The sequence below is a fragment of the Manacus vitellinus genome, unplaced genomic scaffold (genome assembly GCF_001715985.3).
Source record: "Manacus vitellinus isolate BGI_N305 unplaced genomic scaffold, ASM171598v3 scaffold_1_pilon, whole genome shotgun sequence".
NCBI classification, from domain to species: Eukaryota; Metazoa; Chordata; class Aves; order Passeriformes; family Pipridae; genus Manacus; species Manacus vitellinus.
Genome location: NW_021939396.1, coordinates 49,565,490 through 49,591,786, shown reverse-complemented (window position 1 = coordinate 49,591,786; position 26,297 = coordinate 49,565,490). Strand labels below are relative to the sequence as shown.

General features: G+C 40.1%; 1 protein-coding gene across 26 annotated transcripts in view; it reads left to right on the top strand.

The window, feature by feature from the left end:
• Nucleotides 1-26,297, top strand: part of EPB41L3 (erythrocyte membrane protein band 4.1 like 3) — a 141,509-nt gene that overhangs the window by 94,557 nt on the left and 20,655 nt on the right. For 21 of the 26 annotated variants that reach the window (XM_029959243.1, XM_018081531.2, XM_018081522.2 and 18 more), the window contains exons 4-12: nt 5,952-6,056; nt 8,303-8,345; nt 11,494-11,569; nt 13,137-13,355; nt 13,662-13,749; nt 17,268-17,420; nt 19,531-19,628; nt 20,967-21,142; nt 23,240-23,460. In XM_029959243.1, the coding sequence (XP_029815103.1) occupies nt 5,952-6,056; nt 8,303-8,345; nt 11,494-11,569; nt 13,137-13,355; nt 13,662-13,749; nt 17,268-17,420; nt 19,531-19,628; nt 20,967-21,142; nt 23,240-23,460 (1,179 nt within the window). Of the gene's footprint in view, nt 1-5,951; nt 6,057-8,302; nt 8,346-11,493; nt 11,570-13,136; nt 13,356-13,661; nt 13,750-17,267; nt 17,421-19,530; nt 19,629-19,892; nt 19,984-20,966; nt 21,143-23,239; nt 23,461-26,297 lie in introns of those variants that run through there. The other 5 variants (XM_018081508.2, XM_018081492.2, XM_008925547.3 and 2 more) reach the window with 2 other exon arrangements.

Genomic DNA, 26,297 nt, shown 5'->3' with positions numbered 1-26,297 from the left:
ATGCCAGGCTAGTGCTAGTGTGACACTGCTCGCTGGCAGCTTGGCAGCTTTTCCGAGGAAAGCGGCAATGTCATTTTTGCATATGTATTCGCGCAGAAAGATACGTGCAAACTCCATTTAAAACCCAGGTCCACAGCTGTGATACTTGTTCGTCTTGCTGTGCTCCTTGACGAATCAGAAAGGGAGGTAGAGTTTCAGTCCATCAGGGTACCCTGACCTTGAAGTTACTGTGCAGTGGAGATGATGGTTATTGGTGGCAAAAATTAATCCTGTTGTAACTGTTTGGTTGCAGAAGTCTCTTCTCTCTTCAGGTTTTCCCTAGCCCTGCAAAATTTGGTCTGAATGTGATCTCTTGTAATTGATTCCATGCTGCAGGCAGCTCTTGCTCCGCATTCTGCACCCACATGAAACTGCAGTATCGAATGCCAAAGTAGAGCCACCCTTAAATGCATCGCTTTGGAGACTGCAATAGTTTCATTTCTAAAAAGCAGAGAGGGCTGTTTGCTGCTCTTCAGCTCCTCCTGTATCCCTCCTGTATCAGTGAGAGGAAGGTAATCTGCGGAGGTGCACAGGGATCCCAGTGTCATGACCGTGTATCACGGTTTGGAGGGACTGGGGAGGCCCCTGATGTGAGCAGGGCAATGGCTGGTGCTGGGTCAGGCCAGCTGTGGCATTGCCTGGCCAAGGCCTTGAAACCTTCTGAGAACAGAGACTCTTTGGCCCTCCTGAACTACCGGTCCTAGCATGGCATTGCCCCTCCAAGGAGAAATCTGTCAGACAGAGGGTTGGGTTCTGTCTGGAAGAAGCTCAACTGTGACAGATCCTCAGCATGGACACCTCTTTGCTGGAATAAAGCTAGCAAAAACAACTGGTCCTGTAGGTTGGAGGTTACCCCAGCAAGCGAAAGTGGGTCATTCAGGGTGAGGTGCAGCAGAAGAGAGGCTCAGGCTGCATCATCAGAGTGGGTGCCAAAATGCCCTGCAGGAAGACTGCAAATGGTTGTGTTTCAGGACAGGCCACAGCAGCTTAAAGGAGACATTTTGGAGAGGTGGTGCCTGCTGGCATGGGGGAGCCAAGCCTACAGTCTTGCACAGAAATAAAATTTGTCCCTTGGAGGTGCCAGTTCTGAATCCTGATAAATTTTCCTCTGGCACAACTGGCTTCCAGTCTGGGAAGCACCATCCAGCACATAACATTTGAAATCTTTCTGATCTCATCCCTGTATCTTACTAAATACCAAAGAAATTTCCTGGGGTCTTACTAGTACCTGTATGACAAGAAAGTTGGTGTCACATCTTTGTATTAAGTTGTTGGTTGCTCATTTTCTACGTAATTTTCCCCTTTGTTTATCACCGTACAAGAACATACAGGTTTGGTAGCTTGGTTGCTGCAATACAGGTTTTTTTATTACCTGAGGGTCCTGATGGGCAAAAAAGTGGAAAAAAGTCAACAATGTGCCCTGGCAGCACAGAAGGCCAGTGCCATCCTGGGCAATGTTACCAGAAGGTCAGGGGAGGTCATCCTTCCCCTCTACTCAGCTCCTGAAGTGCTGAGTCTGGACCTGGACTCCCCAGTACAAGGCAGACATGAACATATTGGACAGAGTCCAACAAAGGGCCACAGATATTACGAAGGCCCTGGAGCATCTATTTCATGAGGAAAGTCTGAGAGCTGGAACTGTTCTGCCAGGAGAAGAGAAGGCTCTGGGGGGATCTTAACGATGTCTATCAATATCTGATGGGAGGAGTAAAGAAGACGGAGCCAAAGTATGCTCAGTGGTACCCATTTGCCAGGACAAGAGGCAAGGGCCACAAAGTGAAAGATAGGAATTTTCATTTAAATGGAAGAAAAAAAAATTACCATCATAGTAAATATCATATCATGGTCAAACACTGGCACAGATTTCCCACACAGGCTGGAAGTCTCCATCCATGGAGATATTCAAAACCCAAGTGGACACAATCCTGAGCAACCCGCTGTAGGTGGAAGCCAATCTGTGGTTCTGTGATTAACATGCAGTACCTATTTTATGGCTGGAGTTACAATGTATGAATAACAAAGGCTTGAATGTTTTCACTTGAATAATGTTTGTGTATTATAAGTAGGTTACAGCTTATGGGCTTAATCATAATAAAGGAAAACTTTTATATTTTTTTTTTCTGCATAAAGAAATACTGAATATTTTACTCAAATGTTTGCCAGTGAGAATAATTGACTTTATAATAATCTTGTTATCCAGAAAGAGCTAAGACAGAAGTACTTAATTTTTGAGCTCCTCATTGTTATCTTGTTCTGGTGGTATAATGGAGGGATATGGGCTGAAGAAGCTGATGTTGAAAGGTTTGAGCATGAACTGTTTCTGGAGAAGACAACTAGGGGAGACCTTCAGCCTTGGAGGGAGGGAGAAGTTCAGTTCTAAAACCAAAGAGAAGCTGGTGAGAAGAGAGGCTGCTTCTCCTTTCCCTTGTGTGTGTGGGGGAATTGCTGGCAGGCACAGGCTTGCCAAGTTTGCTGCTGCTGGCTCCTCTCACTAGGAGCTTGACCAGGAGGCTGTTTATTCCCATTCCAGCTTCGAGAGAGCCCTGGCCTTTATAGAGCTGCAGGGATGAGACTGTGAAAAGCGTAAAGTTTTTGCTCCCAGACCTTTGTGTTCATTTATACCATTAAATCTATGTTTTGTATTTTCTCTTTTCTTGATTTGCCTGAGCTTAAGCAAAGTGTCTTTTTTCACATCTGCACATTTCATTTCATCCCATTCATGCCTGAAAAATATATAAGAGTATTTTTAGTGGAGACTCTTGCAATATATGCCTTTCAGAAAAGCTCTTCATTTACAGGGCCAGTATTTTATAGCTCGAAGTCTTCTTTTTTTTTTTTTTTTGACTGCTGAGAATTGATTGGCATTTTTGGGATTAACTTATGATCCACAGTAACCAGCAGACTGTCAATCTTTCATCGTCTTAGACTTGTCATTTCAAAATGATAGAAAGCAAAGGTTTAGGATAGATTGAGGAGCTGTATGAATTTGTAAGCTGACCTTTCTCTCCTCCTCCACTCTGTCCCTGCCAAAGCAATGATACCCGTGTCTTTCTTGGCATGGTTATTTGGGCACACAGAAAAATAAAAGCAATTAGCAAGAGCACAGGAGGTCTGTTCAGTTTCTTTAATTATATATTCCTAACTAAACCTCTTAATTTCCCATGAATTTATGCAGTACCTTCCCTTCACTGTATTTCTGTGCAATGATGGTTTAGAAGCAGAGTGTGCCTGCTCACACCACATGGGTGCAAAGTGGCAGTGCTGCCAATATACAGGTGCATGAGGATTTCTTTTGGCTTTTTCATTAGCGCAGCAGGGGTGGCTCCATTGCAAGGCAACTCCCACTCCTCAAATGACCGGAGTCGTCTAAATCCTGCTCCTGCAGGTCATCTCTGACCTGGGAGAGCGGTCAGAGGCTCATCTGTCTGGATGCTGATGGGCGTTTCTGTGGATAGTGGGAAGGGAAGTGGTCCTAGTAAGGCTTTCTCTCAGCTATCACTAGTTCCTGCCTTGTGATGGGGAAGAGAGCACCAGAACCAGGAAAGGCTCTCAGTTACATGTGGTATTTCTGATATGCTCTTGCAGCACCAGCAGTGTTTTCCCATATCCTGATGCAGCAGGAATTTTGCAGAAAGTGACTGAGTACAGCTTGGGCATCTTCATACAGGAGAAAGAGGAGGAGGGAGATATATTGCCATGCAAATTATTCGGGATTGCCATAGTCAAGAAATCCTGAGCGCTGGGCGTTTTCTGGTTGGTTGGTTTTTATTACAACACAGCCCTGCACAACTGTTTCCTGTAGTTCCCTGTTAAAACACCATACCTTACAGCTGCTAGCTAGTATTTCTCAAAGCAGACATCTGTGTAGCTACACGGATTGGCCAGATAAAACAGCTCCTGTGTTGGCCTTAAGTGACTCTTAAAATTAAGAGAGCACTGAAGTGTCACAATTTGAATACGTGTAAATGGCGCAGTGGTGCAGACAGTATTTTTCAAAGCTGGTGTCCTCTAGAGCTAACCTGCTTTTTTCTCTCCTTTCAGTATAAGTACTTAGTTTGTTAAGAAGTAAAGAAGCAGGAAATTTGGCAAAATACAGCATTGCTTGCTTATAGCAGAAATGTGTCTATTCTGGCTGGAAGATTCTGAGTTCATTGCTCTCCACACAGCAGTAGTGAGATCTTTTTTATCCTCCTGTTCTTCTACATGGAGCATCAAGTATAAAACCACCAACCTCTTATTATCTACTTCCAAGTTTGGAGCGTGAAGAATTAACTAAACATTTGTTTGACATTATAAAGGAGCTGGAGCATATTTTTGCTTCCTACTACAGGGTGGAAAGCATGTGACATGTAGAACAAGGCCGCAAAGCTGTTTACTCAAATGATGCTGGAAGACACAGTAAATGAAGCTACAGCAATACACTCATAATGCAATTCTGGGCCTGGTTTTTTTCCTCAACTGGAGAACACTTTTTAGGCTCAGCCACATGCATCAGCTTCCCCATTGATAAAAATGTAAAGGATGTTTCCCAGTGTCCTTTCCAATATACCATCAGAACACCAAATTTAACATAAATTACATTAAGCTGCACAACTCCCTCCATTGTCTCTTGTAATGTTTTCACGGAGTGTTAGGCAGCAATCCTCAATTCTTTTCTTTTTTTTCTCTTGGCTTGCTTACCACTTCTAAAATAGTTTGAGGCCAGCATTGGGCTCCATGGGTTTGTTGGCATAGCTGTGTCAGCTTGGATTGTGAACTATCCTCTCCCGGCCAAGACTGCTGGGCTGGTAACGCAGTCTGGCTGCAACTCTGTCAGCAGAGGCGCGTAAATTTGGGGGCAGCATTCTCTCATCTTCTGTTTCAACCGCCTGCATTGCTTTTGAAGCAAGTGGTGTATTTCCAGTCTGCTTCAAGTCGTGTGTATGCTACAGATAAAGAAAATGCTGTGCTAACATCAACTAAAATATTTATGTATGCGTGTGTTTGGAATAAAGCGGGGAGATTTTTTTCCTTTAGCTGAGTTGCACTTACGGAAGTAAGCAGTAATGAAACAGTGTCCCAAATAATTTTGAACTGATTATCATAATTAATACATATCAAAGTTGGAACATGTAGCTTATAAAAAGGACATTTCTGTCTGTGTTTGGTCTTTTGGAGATTTTTTTTTTTCTCAATTTCACATACAACACTGAGAACTAGGATGACCTGAATATTTACTGTCCAATATGAGAGATACTACGAAGCTTCTGCTAAGGGCTCTGGCTGTTGACAGATATCTTCTCATCTAACATGTCAGCAGTAAAGAGGGTTAGTGGGACAATGGGAAGCTGCTTTCTTACCCAACTGCATTCCCAGTTAGATACTAGGCTCTTTCCATGATTTCAGTAGATGGTGCAATCACATTTCCATGTATATTAGACAAAAATGAGTCCTGGAATCAGTCCACGTTGTTACCGAAGCAAAAAGTATCTCCATGTTTGGTTTTATCTCCAGTGGATTGACACCCCGCTGCAGTCACAGCTCTGATAATCCATGAGCAGGAATATTTTGTGCTGCTGTTTGTTGCTGTTTGCACACAAAGAATTGCTCTGGTTTTGCAGAGATATGACCTTAGCATGCCCTTGGAGTTGCAGTTTCTGAAAGACAGGAGAGATCTTCTATTGAGACTTGAAACATGAGATGTGTGACTTACTTTTAACTCTGCAAGAAGACTTGAGCTTTTAGGGAAAAAGAATTTGCCCCATTCAGCAGCTTCCTATGAAGCTCCAGGTCAATAGGTTAGAAAGATGGATGCATTGAATTGAATGATTTTGAAGTTACTGATTTGACAGAAGAGGCACTATTTTAATGCTTTATTATGTTATTTTGCAAACGTAATATTTTTTGTTTTGTTTTCTGTTAATTTCCTACAGAAACGTTCCAGAGGTCAAGTGCTATTCGACAAAGTGTGTGAGCATCTGAACCTTTTGGAAAAAGACTACTTTGGACTAACATACAGAGACACAGAAAACCAAAAGGTAACCCACAGAGCTGCAGCTGACCTTTGGCCTGCGAACACCAGAGCTCACTCAGAGACTCCCCAGTCAGTTGCAACAATCCAGACGTTGGTTTTACCTTCCTTGCCAGGTTCCATAGACATAGTTTGAGCTATTGTTTTTTGTGACTCACTCTACTTCATAAAAGCATCTCCTGTGTTTCCCTGGCTTCCCTCTGTTTTGGCTGTTTATGACATGAAAGAAGTTAATCATATAGCTGGTTCTCTTTCTAGTATAATTTATTCCTTTACTGCCACAGGTGAAAGTCAGATTGACATTCAGAGATACACTGCTAAATATATGATACTAAAATATGGCTTAATAATACTGTGGTTGGGACACAGATAAGCAGGAGATGATTGACTGCTCCTGCTAACTGCTAAGATAAAGGCTCCAAGTCTTGACTTTCTTTATCTTAGCATTATTGTTGCTTTGACTAAAGACATTAGTCTTCAGGAGCAGTTGGTAGCAAGAGTGAATCACATTCTGCTTGTCTGCATCTCAACTTTAGTATGAAATAAGCTGTGTCAAAGATTATCTAGTGTGCAGGTGATATGTATATATATTGTTACAGGGAAAGAGAGAGTATCAAAGATAATTTAAAATATGCTGTGTGATTTTGGCATTTTAAGATAAATATTTTGAAACAGTGCAAAACTTCTTAGCAATATATGCAGTAGCCCAGCAGAGCTCACCAGGTGAAGCTGTTTTTACTTTACGTGGCCTGAAAGGTCTTCCTGATGGAGCTGGAGCTCTTACTACTTTTTCAGCTGCTTGTGTCTTGTGGGAGCAACAGTTGTATTTTCTAGACTTCCATTTGTTTCAATTATATATGATACAAAAAAAGTCAGTCTTTTTGTCTCTCTTTCCCCCTTCCTTTATGGACTTCTTTGTTTCTGATTCAGAAAATCACCTAAGCAGATACTTGGTCCATGTCAGTGCAAGATAACACTTTAACATATGCTTAGTTTTGAGTTTTTATAAAAGCTAGGCAGATGTCTAAGTTCATTTCCAGATAGGTGTGCTTTCATGTACTGGAAAGAGAAGAATGGATTTATTATTAACACTTGGTTTAGAAGCACTAAACATTTGTAGGTCACCATTTACTTTACATAACTAAGCAGTTAAAAGAATAACTACCTGCCACCACATTTATTGATCAAGAACATATATTTTTAATGTCAAAGTACTTAGCAATTCACCTCCATCCTCTCCTACATAACTTCCAACCAGACAACATATGTGCCCACATCACATGACATCTTTGTAAACAGAAATGCTGATGCATCTTTAATTTTGTGGTACATAGTGTGCTTTTGTCCTCAGCAATAGCTGGAGTTCTTCAGGCTCATGTTTTGCACCACAGACCAGGTTTGGACAGCTGCAAACTGGTTGTTTTTGTTGGGGAGGGATTGTTGTGTTCTGCTTGTTTGATATTTCTTTAGTGGTTTTTTGTTTCTCCAATACATTTGTTTATCTTTCTTTGGAGAAAGTGAAACTTTCCTAGGGGAGGCAAACTTTTTGTTCTGGGCTGTTATGCATTTTAAATATTAATTTGATTCTGTTAGAGGTCAAGGCAGCAGTGGCACTAAGAGACCCCAAGCTGTTATGTACCTCACCCAGAGGAATTTTCATCTGCTCCTTGGCGTCCACAGAGTACTAACACATCACTGTGATAATTCCCCATCTCCTCAGAAGGGTTTTTATCTTGCATAGTCACTGGGCTTTGCATGGTATGGATGGGGGCAAAGGTACTGTGGTTCTGCCTCTGGTTTCCTTGGAAAAGCCCCTCATGCCCACATTGGTTTGCAAATGGGGTAGTGCCCTCCTCTGCACTTGCTTATCATCTAGCAAGACTTTTCAGCCTTTCCAGGATTAGAGAAAAAAAATTAACCAAGCAACCAATTGTAACAAGCTTCTAGAAATTTAGTTTTTCCAGAAGATACTCTGGAAAAAGATTTCTGTGGATTCACTTTACCAGTTTCTATTTTTTTACTCTTTTATTTCAAACCATTTAGCCCCTCAATGTCTGGGAAGGTTAATAAAAATCCTGCTTCTACTCAGGGCCACATCATGAAAGGTAGTGTTATCCCAGCCTACTGCTGCTCCAAGGAGAAAGGGGTGGCAGACCTTTGCGTGTTCTAGCTTCGACTCATAGCACTGTTTTAAAAATAATGTTTCTTGTGTTTTCTAATTCAAATTGAAAAAAGAAAACATTTTCTTTGCAGAATTGGTTGGACCCTGCCAAGGAAATCAAGAAGCAGATCCGAAGTAAGTTTGTTATTCTTGTCCCCTTTTACATGTCTCCCCGTGGCAAAAAAGCTTATTTCACAATCATCTTTTTATCCAGTCCCAAGTCTTTGGCAAAAGAATTACCTGCATCTTTTGGATATTTTACCCCATAATGAGAGTGGTTACTGAGGCTCGTAACAAATGAACATGCATTGCTGAAAACAACTTGACATTTGCAGAGATGCAAAAACCCGAGGTTTGACATTAAGCAATGTAACCTTAGGGACTAGACCATGTATATGAATTATTTCTTGTGTTACTGATATTTATATCGTATCCAGGAACACTACTCATGCCTTGTACTGAAATATTTCACTGATGCAAAGATAGCATTCTACCTAAAATATCTTTCCTGTCTGCATTTCAGAAGCTTGATCTTTGCTCCTAAAATGACCATGCAACTCACAGAGAAACAGTCAATTTTCTGATTCACATGAATCTTTTAAAAATCTTGGTTGTTAAAACTAGATGTCTGCTACATTAGAAATTCAGAAACCTCTCGAAGGAAAGCCTTGTTGAGACTGCTAGGTTCAAAATTTGACCTACCTTTTTTTCCTTCCCCTCACTTTTAAAACTTGACCATATTTTATGTGTGTGATTTCTATGTGCAGGAAAGCTCAGTTTTTTGTTTGTTTTTTTTTCTTTGCACATGTTGTAAATTATTTCTTCTAACACTTTTGCTTTTACAAGCAAATGTATCTGGTAGTTCACATTTGTTGGACCAGGCCTGGCAGGTGAATCCTTTCTCTCTCCAAGATTCAAAAGGTTAATTTACACTGGAAAATTTCCCCACTTACTATGAACAACCTCACCTTTCCTCTAGTAGTATTTTCATTACAGGTAAGTGATCTGCAATACAAAGTGATGAAAATTTGCCTTTTCTAAATCTCACGAGAAGATGTATCTGGAGAGGAAGATGCTTTAGACCTTGATGAATCAGGTTATGCTACTGCTCAGTACAGGAAAAGCAGCTGAGCTCCCCACCACAGATTTGAAATGCATTTAATATGTTCCCAAACCATGAAATAGACAATGAAAGGTTGTGACAGCGGGAGATTAACCAGGGCAGAAGAGTCTTGTCCTGTACTTGAGGCAGTGGACGGTTGTATTTGCAGAAGATGACAGCAATTTGCTTGTACAATTCACCCCAGAATTTTGGAACAGGACAATGGTGAAAAGTAGTGCTGTTACCCATGATGCTTTCCAAACATATATATATAGTCCTGCTAAACCCTGGTTGAGTTGTACACCACTTGTACCACACTGCAGACCACAGGGATTTCATCCCAGTGGTGAGAAAGGGCCATGTGTGTGACTCTTCATTTGCACCCACTAACTTGCACAACGTTAGGTTTTATTTAAAACCCTGTGTGAGGTGAAGGCCTCTTACTGTAGTATCTTAACCATCTGTGCTATATGATAGGCTTTATCATAGATTTGATTTATTTGATGTGTGCCAAGGAATAGGTTTATGGGCCCCTTCCATCTGTTGTGGGACCATGTGCCACCCCCTGGCTGCACTCCCACCTTGGGTCTGATCCATTCCCAGGTGGGACCATGCCCCATCCTCGCTGCCAGCCAAATCTTCCTTTACCAGCTTTTATGGCCCAAGAAAACAGAAAAGTTCCTAAAATCAAGGACTCCAAAAGTCTTACAAGGAGCTGAAGTCCTGATGATAAACATCAAAACTCTTCTTGCACACTCATAGAATGGTTTGGGTTGGAAGGGACCTTAAGGATCATCTTAGTTTGAACCCCTGCCATAGACCAGGTTTCTCAATGCCCCATCCAACCTGGTCTTGAACATATGAGCCTATTTTCTCAGGTGTGTGCATCATCAAAGTGAATGGGGGTTTGCATAGAATGAAATTTCCCTATTGTCTCTAAATAAAAGCTCCCAAACACCCAATTTGGAGAACTATACAGTATTTCTGGGCGAGTAGATCTGTCCAGCATATAAGCTATCCTGCTAGAGAGTGCACCAGATACACCTTCAAACCCCTTCAAACCTTCAATACACTTTAGGAGGTACCTAGGCACAACATGCCCCTGAATGGAAGATCATGGGAAAGCCCTACCCTGTGTCAGGTTTATAAGGAAAAGTCTTGATTTTCACGGTGTTCCTGAGCACTTTCTTGTTACATGGCCAATATGGATTTTTCAAGAGGGATATTTATTTCTAGTTAGATTTGTCCTTTTGACACCAGTGCCTTTCAGAATAGAGAAGTGACATTACTTTGCATCTGGTTTCTGGACTGTAATTTATGTGGTAGAAGTAGATATGAGGGGTATATCCCGGAACAGAGGCCTTGGTGAAACGTCTTGTTACTGTAAAACCGCCTTGTTGCTTGTGGTTTGGGGTTTTGTTATTGCTTTTTATTTGCATTCAAGACATGCACTAGAGTAACCTGACCCTTTTTTCAGAATAGCTTCTATATTTACGTACCGTGTTCAACTCTTTTTAAAATCTTGATATTCCTTCTTTACAACATTTAAAGCTAACACTCCAGAAATAATTTCACCAACTGCGGTGGTACAAACCGGTATCCATCACGTGGGTCACCTAAACTTACTGAAATAAGTCAAGAAGAATTCCCTAGTGCTACGTACTTTTTTCGGTCATGCTTTCTGTGTTTGTCCTTGCAGCTTTGTCTGCACAATTTATGTCTGCTGAAGAAAGGAGCTATGTGCTGAGGCAGCACTCTGAGAGGATGTTGTGAGCTGGTTTGGGCAGCTAGACCTTGGCACATAACCCTGCCCCAGAGCCCGTTTGTACTCTTGACTTGTGGTGTTTTCAGTACCTCTGATTTGGGTTATTGTTTTTTAAAACTTATATAGACTGTGTTTTCAGGCAGTTATTTTCAATAAACCTGGTTTTCAGACTGAGGGTTTTTTTAATATTGGTAATAAATTACTGCTCCCTTAGAGTCCTCGCTTCAGTGGCAATCTTACTAAATAAGAAAAGAGCTGTAAAATCTGATCTAATACAGTGTCTTCAGTGTGAAGTGTGGGAAAAAGATACTAAATCCTGTTCTTATTAATTGCTTGGCTGGGATATTTTTAAGTCAGCATGAACATCTTTGTTTGCACTTATAGAGTACTTTCAGTCAATCTATGTTCTTTTCCAGGTGGTGCTTGGCAGTTTGCATTTAATGTGAAATTCTACCCTCCAGATCCTGCCCAGCTATCTGAAGATATTACCAGGTATTTTAAACATTAAATACCTTTCTAGGAGGGGCTTAAAAGCTGTTCCTAGTAGCACTTACACTGTAATTATCCAAGAAAAGGAATCTTTTATGTTCCCATTGCCTTTCTTTCTCATATGAGCTTATGGAAAATATGCAAGGCTTTGGCAGAAACGACAGTATGAACAGTGTCTGTCTTTGGAGCTATGAAGACTTTTGTTTAATTTAATTCTAAGCCCCAGCTTTTTCAATACACATATTCCTGGGAGTTGATTTTAATTTTCACAAAGATGCCTGATGCCCATTTTTGCCAGCAGTAACGAGTTATTATTGTAAGTAAAATCATATCTGTGAAAAGAAAAGAAGTGAGATGATGCTGTGGTTTAAGCACCATACTGAATCCCAAACCCCAGCTGAGACCAGAATGGATAAGAATAAGCATGCATGTAAATTTTGCGTGTCATTTGACAAAGTAAGCAATTGATGTGCACGGAATAGAGAATACGATGGTAATGAATGGCTGCTCCCTGCTCTCCAAGTCACTTAACTCTGCAATCTACACCTCTGCTCTCTGTTTTTGTATTCAGATTGCAACTGCAACCAAAAGAACCCTCACCTGATTTCCTCCTTGGTGTAAGGCACGAAAGCTTTGAGCCATGAGAAGTTTTGTGCCATCAGCTAATTGTTCTCTAGCCTGTTTCAACATTTTGAAACCTGTGGATATGTTTAACCTTTAATGCTTTACGGACTTGCTTGTTGCTTTTAAGGCAGCACAAAGCCTTTGGCCTAGATCAGAGGTTCCCTGTGGTGGGTACTGTGCAGAAATAGTATGCCAAGAGTTCACATTTGAACAGAGGACTTCAAAAGGAAAGGATTGCTTTTTTCCTCTTGTCACTCTCAAATTTCCCCCGGTAACTCTGCCACGAAACCAGTGTTCTCCACATTATTTTCTACTTTCCTCTATCTAGTGATCCCTTGCACTGCTTATCTCTGTGGTTTTAGCAGCATTTACTGTTTAAATGAATTTTTGAGAAAGCACAACAGTTTGCTAAAGAGACAGCTTATGTTTTTTGAATGACTTAGAGGTCAGCTACACATTAATGAGCAGTATATGAGGTTTTTAATTATTTTTTAAAGAAAAATATAATTATAATTATATTTTTATATAATTATAATTTAATTCTTTTCTTAAAGAAAAGAATTATCAGGTAGATTTATATCTTAGTGATTTGTGATAGAAATCTAGTATGTTTAATGGGTATTTCTCCATTTATGTCACTAAACAAAGTAATAACCTATTTTATTAAGAGATCTCCATGCTGCTGTATAACGGTAAATTAGGTATCGCTACTGATAAATTAGGCAAAAGCTTGGTGTTTTGGTTTTGAAGTTCTTTTGGTTGTTTGGGACTTTTTTTTTTTTTACAAAATTATTATTATCCTTGTAAATACTTGAAAAACTATGGACTTGGGAACTGTCTGCAAACTACTAGCAGAACTGAGACCTCTTGACAGTGCTCGAGTGGTGCTTCTCTGAGGGCAAAGGTGAAGGAGCACTGTCTGAGCCACGTTGGTGCTCTGTTGCAGGTACTACCTCTGCTTGCAGCTGAGAGATGACATTGTGTCGGGTCGGCTGCCCTGCTCATTCGTCACACTGGCCCTGCTGGGCTCTTACACTGTGCAGTCGGAGCTCGGTGACTACGACCCGGATGAATACGGCAGCGACTACATCAGCGAATTTCGCTTTGCCCCGAATCACACTAAAGAGCTGGAGGACAAAGTGATTGAGCTGCACAAGAGCCACAGGTAAGCAGAGGGCAGCAATGTGAGCTCTAGCCTGCTTCCATCCTGGTGCATCAGGAGATATTAAAATCTGCTGCAGTATACTTAATATTTTTCGGATAAGACTCCTCTCTGTGTCTTTGGATAGAGAAGAGCTTTGCAATGTGAAAGTTAACAGGGTCTGCATCAGATCTTTGACTCTGGTAGGTACCCAGCTGCCTAAGGGGTATGGCTGTACTTCTGACAGGCTGAAAATGTTTTCCAGCTGCTGGATTTTGTTTTGGATTTATTTCCTTAACATTTATGCTAGAACTGGTTGCATTTCCTCAGGGGAATGACACCTGCAGAAGCTGAGATGCATTTCCTGGAGAATGCCAAAAAACTATCAATGTATGGAGTAGATCTCCATCATGCCAAGGTAGGTACTTCGGTTCTTTCATGGGTCACATTTCTCCTGTGGCATGGTACTTTAATCTGCATGGACTCCCTGATTTATTCTTTCTTGTATTTTTGAGATGGGAGTTTTTTTGGGATAAATCATGTGTCAGCATGAGGAAAGGTGACTCATGGGATAAGCATAAATATATCTTGTAACTGTAACATAATTTAGCCTGTAGATTCAAAGCACATCAACTTTCATGTTGATTAAACAACCAAATCCTTGGGGAAAATATTGAATGGATGTAGTAATGAGGAAGGATATTAGAAGCTGTCCAGAGAGTGATCAGTTGTCATTTCATTCAGCTACATTTTTCAATTTAATAAGGCCAACTATGCTATCTTAACTAGATAAGCAGATAATTTCTAATGCTGCAGAGAACTTACAAACAGTTATTTAGCTGGGCTGGAAACCTAATCAGATTGATGGTAATGGGGAGACAGCATCTTGTCTCTCTTCTGAAGTGTGGTCATCGCGCTTGACAGAAAGGGCAGTAATTCTTCTGGAAACATTCTCCCATGATCAAGTAGATTCTCTAATCATCAGCAGGTTAAGTTATGAATAAAACGTGGTCATTCTTATTGTGGCTTGAGAGAGCCAGCTACTAGCCTTGTGTTGGTTGTCTGACTTTTGTGTTTGGGTTGGGTTTTTTTCCCAAATAAATAATTACTATTTTTTTTTCACTCTTCAAAGAAAGACTAATGGATTTAAACATTTTTGAGGTTAGCAAGCATCCTTGGCAAATGAGTATTGAACCAAAGAATTCTGCCCTGTGGAGAGCACTGCATTTTCTGTAAAGGTCAAATTATTGTGAGCCTGTTTTTGCACTGCAGCAGATCCTTTCAAGAACTGAGATAAATTTGCAGCTTGGATCTTGAAAGAGCCTGCAACTGTGTCCCTGGGGCATTTCATAGGAGCTGTGCATGTATGTTAGAGAATTCAAGGCAATCTTTTGTGTTCTGTTTATTGCCTTCAATGAAAATGAAAAATCTGAGTACAGCTCAATGGGCAGCAGTCTACTGCCTTCCCTGTGTCTTGCAGATAGGCACAAAATCTTGAGGCACACTCAGAGCAGAGAGAAATGGATAGGCAAATGTCACTTGTTAGCTTTCTTCCAATAAAAAGATACCCATAAACCAACAACAAAGTGGATTTCTGTTCTAAATTTTTCCTGTTCAGGCTTTGTTACTGAAAATAACATAACATAGCATTAAGTATTATTTACAGAATATTGGAGAAAGGCTGTGAAGTTTAAGATAGGATATTCTAAGATAACCATTTTATTTATTCTTTTCTGAAAAAAACCCTAGTATCCTGGTTTCCTATTCTTTTTTTTTTTTTTTTCAAATGGAAAGACTCAGAGCAAGAGAAGTTGGTAGACAAGCCAATCTCTCTCTGAACTGATTCTCTTAATTTAAAAAAGCTACAGTGGTAACCAAATTGTGTCTGGAAATCCAACAGTAATCCTGGAAACTGAGCTGGAGGTGGAAAAGGTAGACTGCATGAGAAGTCATGTTTAGTTTTAATTAGGTGTGCCAGCGAGATCTGGTAGTGTCAGGCTAGGGGACAAGCATCTCTGTGGATGCCTTCTGGAAGTCACGCTGTGGCAAATGTCTTCATGTAAATGTCAATTCATTAAGGCTGTGCCAATATATTAGGTGTTAGACAGATGCTGGACTCACCAGCTGCTGTTAAAACTAGTTCTCAGTTATCCAGTGCAAGGCTGCGATAAAAAATATGTTAAAATAGACAGATTTATCCTCTGGGCTAACACCATTCTGAGGTAGCCCCCAGTTTGTATGCGGAGCTGCAGGGATGTGCAGCTCAACATTTCATGCTTCAGATGTCACAGTTTTCTGTTCCATGTAACCACATCTCTCCTGAAAAAAAAAACCAAATTCTTTTACTGAGTTTCATTTTACCTGTAGTATCACATTGAAAACCAGTCTCTGACACCGACAAGTAAGAGAGAAGGCTTGAACAGATGTAGATCCGTGGTGAAGGTGGAGAAAAGGGAGGAAGGCATTTCTCAAAAAGTTTTTGAGAAAGCATATCAAAAGAAGGAGCCCCTTGCACCTGCAGCTATGTGCCATGTATGGGCACACAGGCATTTCTGGCATTCACCAGGCAGTGGGATTACTGGCAATGAGACTTTCTTTTTTAGAATCTGGTCACTGTATTTCGGCGTTACTCTTTGCTTAGGAAAATGAAACCGAAGTACTGAAAAAAATTAGCTTTGTCTCTTCTGCAGTACTTGACAGTATTATCACACAAGTGCTTTATTTAGGAAAAATCTGGTTTTAGGTTATGATACTATCATTGTTGGAACACTTATCCTCTGTTGGTGTATTCTCTAACACTGGAGTGACTTTGTGGCACTATTTCTATGTTGTGATTTTTAAACCTTTTTTTTTTTTCTATTATTATTTCAAGCTGTGCCATAATCTTTTCATCATGACTGACCATGTGTACCTTTGTGTTCATTTTAAAATGTAATCAGATTTTCATCATGTGCTTAAAAGATGGCTGGTTGGGAAAACCAGATGAAAATTATGAATTCATTTCATGATTATCATAGACTGACATCTTCATAGCTTCTGCTGTCAGGTTTTTGTGACTTTAAGTTGTTTTAAAATAATTCCTCAAGTGCTTTAGTGCAGTCAGTGCTTTAAGATGGATTTTTGTTTTCTCCAGCACTACTAGTGCTTAGCAAAATAAAAACAACAGTAATAGAAGCCAGTGAAGATTTGGTTTAGACTATTTGAAGAGTTCTAAAGGAAAGAAAAATGTATATTTCTTATTTTAAAAATACATATTTATGGGTATATTCTAATAAGATTGTGGACAAATCTTCTGTAGTACTAATGTGTTTGACCTACATCTTCCCTGTCAAATGCAGGTTATAGCATAGGCACAGCCCCAAACTTCTAAAAAAGAATCTTTTCTGGTCCAAATGCCCAACTTTCTGCCCACTGGGCATTTCAAAGTGAAATTACTGAGCATACACACAACAGTGTTAAAGAAGCTAGCAAACCTACTAAAGCCAAGATGAGCAAACTACAGAAGAAAATCCTTTCTAGGGATTTACCAGATTTAGTCATGGAGATGAGTGATACCAGGAGATGTAAATTTTTATGCTGTCCTACTTACTTTCGATCTGGTATTTATGCTAATAACCCTTTTTTATTATGCTAATAAAATTTTGATATATGGCTGACACAATTCTTTTAATAACATCCAAAATTTCCCTCCCGTTTTTGGAGTCTTTCTAAAATATAAGGAAACATTGGCAGCCCTCAGTTTGTTTCACCCTGCCCAACCTTACTATTACTTGCATGAATGCATTCAGTGAGTAGGGTAGCACTCAGAAATCAGGTCACTACAGCTGATGCATTAAAAAGACATAGCTCAGATAGAAACACAGGATACAGGAATCTGTAGTGCTGTAGGATGCAAGGATAGGAATACTCAACAAAGTGCATTGCTTGCTTTTCCAGGATTCCGAAGGAGTGGAAATCATGCTAGGAGTCTGTGCAAGTGGACTTTTAATATATCGAGACAGACTCAGAATAAATAGATTTGCCTGGCCAAAGGTTCTGAAAATTTCCTACAAGAGGAACAACTTCTACATAAAAATCCGACCAGGGGAGGTAAGGGCATCCTGATACTCTTTAGTGAATGAACCTCTTGAAAAGAACTGAGTTCTCATTGATTTGTTGATTTTTCATGTCTTACAAGCCTTGAATATTCCTCTCCATTTATATTTTTTTAATTTATGCTGATTTTCTTAGGAAAGATAAGGTACATACTTTCTTTAAAATACTGGTTAAAAAAAACTTCTTTGGTATTTTTATGTTTACATCCATGAACTAACATAAAGAATAAATATGGCCATCTGCACGTAAAAAGCTCATCCCTGTTATGAATACTTTGGGAATTTAAGTAACATCTTTCTTATTCGTGGAGAGCTTGTTATCCTCTGTCATGTTGTATATTAAATTGGCATCTATTTATCTTACCAAGAGATGTAGACAGGCCATACCAAACTTCATAAACATATCAGACTAGTACACTTAGAGTGGGAGCAGAGATCCAGTGACTGGTAAAACAGAGTCAAGCATCCGTCATTCAGCATTTTTGGTAACCTCAACACATTAGCCCTCCCAGGCCCACCGGAGCCTGTCTTCTGGCTCTGGAGAAGGGGATGTGAAACCTCGTACAGCGAGTGCCCTCTCGTGGCTCAGCCGGATGCGTAGCAAATACCGAGCTCACGGGCCGAGCATGCGCTCACCCAGAAATCATAGAATCATGGAATGGTTTGGGTTGGAAGGGACCTTAACGATCATCTAGTTCCAACCACCCTGCCGTGGGCAGGGACACCTTCCACTAGACCAGGTTGTTCAAAGCGCCATCCAGCCTGGCCTATAAGATGATTACTTTTAGGAAAAATCCCAGAAGTTCAGGATCATTACAGGTGAAGGAGTATTTCCATTTTAAATGCTGGTACAATAAATGATCTGTGATACATGAAAACCCCATATCCGTTTAGAGTGTGGGGCTGTATACCAGGACAGAAATCACCTAGATGAAGGCTGGCATTTATCCCTTAATGCAGCGTGGCAGACGGGTCCTGAGCCAATGATTCATCATTGACCTGGGAAATCTGCTGAGGTCCCCCACCCCTGAACCTCAGCCTCTTTTAGAGTCCTAAACTAAAATCCACAAAACTACATCTCCTGCCTATCAGCAGACACAGTTTTAGTAACCAAATTCCCAGTCTTGAGTGATTTAAAAAAAACAAATGAACAGCCACTGATGTTCCCAGCGCCTGCGCTGAAGTTCTCCACCACTAATGCTCTGCTGGCCTTAGTATATAGTGTCCTGTGACCAGGTCATGGTTCCATATATAAAATAATCAATGCAGCCTCTTTCCAAATTACATTTGATGATAATGTGATTCACCATCCCATGTGTCATCTTTATTATTTTGCTGTTTCCTGCCTTGTTTCTCTATCAGCTTCCATAGGGAACCAGGCTTCCTTACAAGTGCCCTTCTGCCTACCTTTCCACCATCACAGCAACTCTGTTTCACCTACTCAGATATCTGCATGTAGCCATCATCATGTTATAGTAGTTGTAGCTGGAACAGCTTCTGCATCTGAAATATAAAAATTTGCAGCACAATCTAAAAAGGTGTCTTAGTATCCCCAGACAACTCTTTTCAATTACCTGTCTTTGCCTCATCCTCCTCAGCAGATAAATTAGCTATAACCACTGTGATTTACTAACTGTAGTTCTTTCACTATAAATCTCCTTAGTCTAAGGCTATGTGAGGCCAAATCAGTCCCTAGGGACTGTTGCTCCCCTCCAGATATTACCAGGCTTCCCACTGTAGTTTAAACTGGTGAAATTAAATCAACAGGGTTAAAAAACTTAGTGATGTTTTTCTCAGAAGTCTTCCAAGTCTTAACTGATCTCTTTGTTACTGTGGGGTATAAGACATTACTGTCACTATAAAAAACCTCCTGCTCATTACCAGTGTTTTCCCACAAAAATGATCCTCAAAAGTTGCCACTTATTATCACTCAGCTTCTTTCCCAGACAGTAATCTGTAGAATATATGTGGTTATATACATGAGCATATATGTTCACCCTTGCAATGAGATGATACAGACAGAGGAAATGAAGATGAACCTGTGTACACTGTCTAAAAATAGATGCACAGCATCAAAAACGTCCTTATTCTTTTTTCCTACCTAGTTTGAGCAGTTTGAAAGCACTATTGGGTTTAAGTTGCCAAATCATCGTGCTGCAAAGCGCTTATGGAAAGTGTGTGTTGAACACCATACATTTTTCAGGTATGTTGATTTCTTTTCCTAAAGGTGTGATATAAAACGCAACAGAAAAGATCAATTTTGTCAGCAGAGACAAAACCTTTTGAATCAAATTGTCTTTTTGATTATGAGGTACCTCTGAGCAGACAAGGGAAGGTTGTTGCTTCTTCAAAATTTGAAATGTTTCTCCCAAATTATTCATACTATTTTAGAAAGATACTGCTTAAAAATCACCATATGGTCCTAATTAATCATTTTGCTTTATCTGTGCCGTGGTATTATCAGCGACTATAATTAAAAGGATGAAGGACTGCTGCTCTTCTGCACATAAACTTGCATAGGGAGAACAACTTACATGGAAGATTGCTGGGGGATGTGGGTAAGAATCTAAAAAGAAAAAGGATATTTTTATTTAATTACATATGAAAGTACAGACAGTAGTAGGTAGTTTATTTTTTAGTCACCTAAAATACCCAATCCATAGCTGTAATTTTTGGATTACTGTGGAATTTTGCAGCTATTTTTTGACTTCTAAGAAGACCCAAGAAAAGTTTGGGATAGTGGAATAAATGCTGTAATCAGTTTGTGCTAAGATAGTCATCAGAGATACTTAACAAAGGAAACCCAAAAGAGTGAGATTTTCAACAACTTGGCAGGGTGTTTGGTGCTTAAAAACCCCCTCTGGCGGATGTTTGGGAGGACTGAAGAATTTCTCTCCTTTCCTAAAACTGTTAGTTCAGGCTGTCTGTATGTTCGTATGAAATGCAGTCTTAGCAGCAAAAGATCTAAAGAGATATGGTGTGCATTTTTGGTGTATTTTCTGCTTTTTAATGAAAAATCAATGTCTGAAGCATAAACTCTGTAGCAGGAGAATGGCTTCTTCAACCAGCTCCCGTGGCCAAAATACAGAGGGTGGGAGAGCTCTAACCTGAAAAATGTCTGCAACCCTGTGAATGAGTACTGCCTGGCATTCACTGGAAATCTGTTCTGGCCCTATCCTCAGCATAGCAGCACCATGTTAAATTTGAAGTAAAAGTATTTCAGCACAATGAGGGTTCCTGGTACAAGGAACACCTTGTATTTAGTTTTGGTGATTAGAAGATAATAAATCTGATTTTCAAGCAGGAAGGAGCTGAGTGATTCTTGACTGTTAGGAAGAACTCAAATCTTCAAATGCATTAGCTAAATGGTTTTGTCATGCTGTATGAGGGGCAATCCTTTGATTCCCTTTTAGCTGCAGACCTATGAGGCACAGGTTACGATGGAGAGTGATACCCAGCAGTCGTCTTCTCTCCTCTGCAGAAAGAGTGGACTGATTTTGGAGGAGGGGGAGTAACAGGTGTACTGCTTGGTGTGTTTTAGGCTCCTGCTGCCTGAAGCGCCTCCAAAGAAGTTCCTTACGCTGGGCTCCAAGTTTCGCTACAGCGGTCGGACGCAGGCCCAGACGAGAAGAGCCAGTGCCCTCATAGACCGTCCTGCACCTTACTTTGAGCGGTCTTCTAGTAAACGTTACACCATGTCTCGCAGCCTAGATGGTGGTAAGGTCCTCTCAGCTGACTTTGTCAAAAGCTATTGTTGCACTGGTCACTGCTCTAGGTTAAATATGAACCTCTTGTCATATCATCTCCTTGAGCTTCAGCTGAGTAGAGGCTGTGAGTACCTGCACATTCAGTGTAGGGGTAGGGGACGATGCAGAGAAATTCCATGATAAATGTACTGCTGTAGTCCTTACAAAGTGTTTCCCTAGAGGATGTCCTTGGGAGCCCACTCATCACAGAACTTCTCTCCTTCGTCTCACACCTGTAGACCATTTCCCTGCTTTGGGGAGCAACAGGATGACTGGACCTGTCTGCCCAAGAAATTCAGGCGTCAACACTTTTTCTGGGTTTGCATGAGTGACTCTTTGGGTTTTGGTTGAATCTATCTTTTTTTCCTATGGAGGTTTTGACTTAAGCTTGATACAATTCAGAAATTAATTATTTCTCTTGAGTAATAACACTTGCTTCCAATTACCTCATGTCCTAGTCGGATGAGCTCTAAAAGACTTTTTTTGTACATTACTTTTGAAGGTATGAGACAGAGTAACACACGCAGCTTAAAAGCATGTCCTTTCTCTCTTTATCCTTGGTTTGTGGAGGTCAAGGTTCTGCTGCTTGCTTGCGTTAAATCAACATGTGTTTCAGAGTATCAGCTACTTCCATCAGCTGTTACTGTTATCAGCTGTTGAGTAAAAAGGGGTTGTAGTTTTGCAACTTATTTTTTTAGAAAAAAGACCAAGACTAAATTCAGAATCATTACAGATTGAAAAAAAGGTGAATTCTCCTGCAGAATATCATAAATCGCAATGAGTATAGTTGATGGTGGGGAGGGAGAGAAGCTTTGATTTAAAAGTACAAGTGACAGTCCTTTTTCTCTCCCCCTAAAGGTGCTACTTGTCATTAATTATTTTGGAATCTTCTAATACTGATGCGCTTCTTGCTCGTTACCAAGCAACTGGTGACCTGATTGCTGTGCATGTGTTTCAAAGCAGAAATTATCCTTCTGCGTTATTTTGTTTGTAACATCTAAGCAAGATGTCTCCCTCTATTCCCTTTGCTTTCTCCCACCTCCTAAGCGCATTCCCAAGAGACAAGATACCTGAAATGCTTTTCCCAGCATTTGTTAGACTCTGCAGGGATTTTGTGATGGGGGAAAGAGGTGTTTTTTTAATCAATGCTTACGGTTTCTTTACCAGCATCGTTACTATGATGCAGATGTGGCTGTAACATTCTGCCCTGTGATTATACTGTGATCCAGGCTGTCATTTGTTACAGATGCAAGGAACTTCATAAATTTGAATAATCTTATTGGCTTAGAAATTAGTTACACAATATTCAAGAGCAGGGTCTGTCAAAGTTTTTATTACATTCTATGTATAAATGTACATTTATTTCAAAATTATTTATATATATCTAAGTTTGCTGAATTATTGAAGACTTGCATCCTAAAATATTCTGGTTTGGTCCACTGAATTGAATGATATCGCTTCTCAGAATTTTTTAGGATAATGAGCTCACCTAACTGGCAGACTTTAGTACTCAGTAATACAAGGATCACATTTCATTTTTTCTCAGGTATTATGCCTGTGTTACATGAATATTGTCATTTTCTATAATGCAGCACCTTACTAACTGTGCATTTGATCTGCATTGTTATATTCTGACAGATTTAAAAAAAACATCTCTTCCACCCCCATGGCTGATGTCATAGCCGGTTCTCCTTATGTTTCCTGCCTGATAACTGTGGCAATGCATTGAATTTTTTTTCTAGTGTTTTACTACAGTAGTACTTTAAATGGCTTGCTAACATTTAACAACTGTGTAATGCACACATTAGCTACAGTAATGTGTACATTACTGTACACATCATCCTGTACACATCACACTACACATCCATAAAATCTGTTTATGCATATAAAAGCTACGAGCTTTATTTTAAGTAAATGATTTATTTAAATGCTTCTGGTTTTCTGAAACATGACATATTTGTGTTTTCAGCATTATCTCAAATGTTTTTCTAAACCAGCTTTTTTAATTTTATGCAGCTTCTCAGCAAAAGCTATTTCAGACTTTCCCTCTTTAAATATTTGCTTTTAGCATCAGTGAATGAAAACCATGAAATGTACATGAAGGATTCTGTGTCTGCTGCAGAGGTTGGTACTGGCCAGTACGCCACAACAAAGGGCATCTCTCAGACCAACTTGATAACCACTGTGACTCCAGAGAAAAAGACAGAAGAGGAGAAAGATGATGAAGAGGGCAAAAAGAAGAGAGCAGAGGAAGTCACCCCAATTTCAGCAATACGTCATGACACCAAGGTAGAGTTTTCAGGGTTTTGTATTCAACAGAGCTGCCTGGAGAGTACTTGGAGAAACACAGAATTTTTAGGGAGGGAGGGAGGAGATAAAACAAGTTCCATGAAAAGAAATATACTATGTATATATGTCTTAAATCAGTGTTTCTGTAGTCCTTTCAGTTTTCATAGGATGTTGTAAAAATTAGTTCCTGCCTTGGACTGCTTTTTTAAATCTGTTTAACAGTCAACCCGGTGTTTTTTACATAGTATTCAAGAGCTCCCAAAAGTAACCTGGCAGTGCATGTTTGGTCCTTTGGTCTTCCATTGTATTTTGACTTTAGTATGGCCATAATGTTTTTTATATTTTGACAAGGCAACAAAACAGTTCTGCATTCTTGTATGTAGCTCTATGCTTTAAACTATTGTATTTTTCTCTTATACTTGCCATAGCACTCTGTTTCCTTGCATGAATTTCAATGGGCATTTTTTTCTCTATTAAGTTCTGGGTATTAATCTGCTTTAATATAAGCTTTCTTTTCCTGGCTTACAAAAGCATTTGCTTCCCTTGTTTGAAGTTTTGTGTTGAAGAAAGCAGTTTTCATTGATGGTTCTCTTCTTAGTTGTTAAACTTGAGTCACAGCTCATCATCTCCAATCCCACCACCACCACATACACATACGCACATGGTTGTGCATAATATCTAATCAGTTTTTAATATGGGGTACATCAAACAGGAGGACAGAGAAAACAGTCACTAGAGATTGACAGTGAAGAGAAATACAGTACAATCATGTTCAAAAAGTGTACTGTGTAATGCACTTGCTAAACAAATAAGGTTTACCCTCATCATTTAGGAAGAAAAACCTTTATACCCACGCATGCAAATGTTAAAATCTGAACTTCTAGCTTTATCATATAAGGCAACAATGAGTTACGTAAGTAAAGGATCAAGTTCTCAAAAAGAGTTGCAATTGTGGTACCAAAAATCAGAAACAAATTGAATTACTGAAAATTGCAAATGAGAAAAGATTTTCTTTTGAAAGTGTATGCTGTAATTGTAGCATTAAAAAGATAATCTCTACAAAATTTAGCTGGGGTCTTCTTGGAACTCTATTAGTTTCTGCTTGGGGAAAGACCAAAGAAAATCAAATATGCAGAAAACATCCAATAGAAGCTAGTTCTGTTCCAAATGTTTGTAAATTTCAGTCAATCCTTATATAGCTAGGAATAGTCAAAGGTATTTTAAGAGACTATTTTGATGGAACTTAATTATGCAGAAATTATTAATTTTTACAGCCCACTCAAGAGGTGGGTTCTGTTTAAACCAGCCATTAATAGAGCTTCAGTTCTGTAAGCCTATAGAGATCTTAGTCCTGCTTCCACACCGACCTGCCAACAACTTTGTCATTCATCATAAAGAGAATAGGGCTTCAAGAAACACAAAACAAGCTTGAAATCAAATTCCTGTGTAAGGGTATATGAATCGTATAGGTAGGTTTTCAACTTTTCCATTAAGACATTTTGCCTTTGTTTTATCCATGTGTGTTTAAGTACCAGAAGTTATTCTAAATATTAACACTGCGAAGATGTCAGTAAGTGAATAGTCTGTATTAGCAAAGAATACATTTACTTTGGCTTTTTTTGCCTTTAGAATATAAAGAGAAGTTCTGTGTATTTAGCTCACATAAGGCATTAAATTTTGACTTGAGCTTACCACATTAAACACATAAAGACACCTGTAAGCAGTTTGAAGCTAGACTTGGTTTTGATTGCTTAATTTGAGCATACAGATTGCCTGAACTGATGGATTATTAGAGAAGAGAGAGATGCAAAATATTAAGAGGAGGGAAAGGAGTTCTACCGTGTAATTACTTGGCTTAAATCCCATTTCTACCATTACTATACCTGGTAAAGATTGGGTTTAGTAGCTAGCATTGATACAGCCTCTGTCTAAAACTTGGATCCCTCCTTGTTGCCTCCAATTTGACACCATCTTAAAGAGGAAAATGCTGTTTTTGGCTTTGAAGACATTTTGCTTTTAGGAGTCTGGAGTGGCAGTGCAGTTGAAATGGCTTTTATAGCTCCTTGGGGAGATGCACCATGGATGGAGCAGCTCAGGCACTTAGGGTTTGGTCATGGAGCCAGTGTGCCACTTCAGCTAAGTGCACCTGGTGGACTTTGGCCAAAACTTCTCAAATCCATCAACATTGTGTCAGATGTGTTGTACTGGGATATGCATTTTGGTGATAATAGTGGTTGTTGTCCTTCTAAAAAGCAGTTGTGGCTGCCCACAGGGAGCTTGTGAAATGACAGTCTCCATTCCTGCTGAATCACCTCCCTTCTCCTACCAATTTTTTGTCCTCAAATGACCTGAAAGACCATTTGAATACCCTACAAGTGGCATACCAAAGTAACTCCTGCTTGTTGGTAGCCAGTATTCTTTGCATTGGGATAAAATTTGTAGCAAAAGCATTGGGTGCATTTTTATCTCTTCCCTGTAGGTAGAGGGTCACATTTTGACTATGAGGAGATGTGGCTGTGTGGGGCACAGACCTCTCTCTGGTCAGCCCCCCTTCAGATCCCCTGTGAGAGAACATGGGGCCTGCCTAGCCACACACCTCAGCTCCCTTCTTTCGATGTGCCACCGGTGGCGTGCAGCATGGAGGGATGACAGGGTGCATGGCTGGGAGGGGGTGAGTTCCCAGCTGTGCCTGCTCCCGCTCACGGTGGGCAGGGGTTGAGGGCAGGGCTGTGGGGATGCCCAGGAGAGGCCAGCCTGAGTGGCGGTGGGGGCTGTACTGAGGACCTGGCTGCTAGGGTGGGTATCAAGTGAGTTTTTCTTCCATCAGTAGCAGTTAA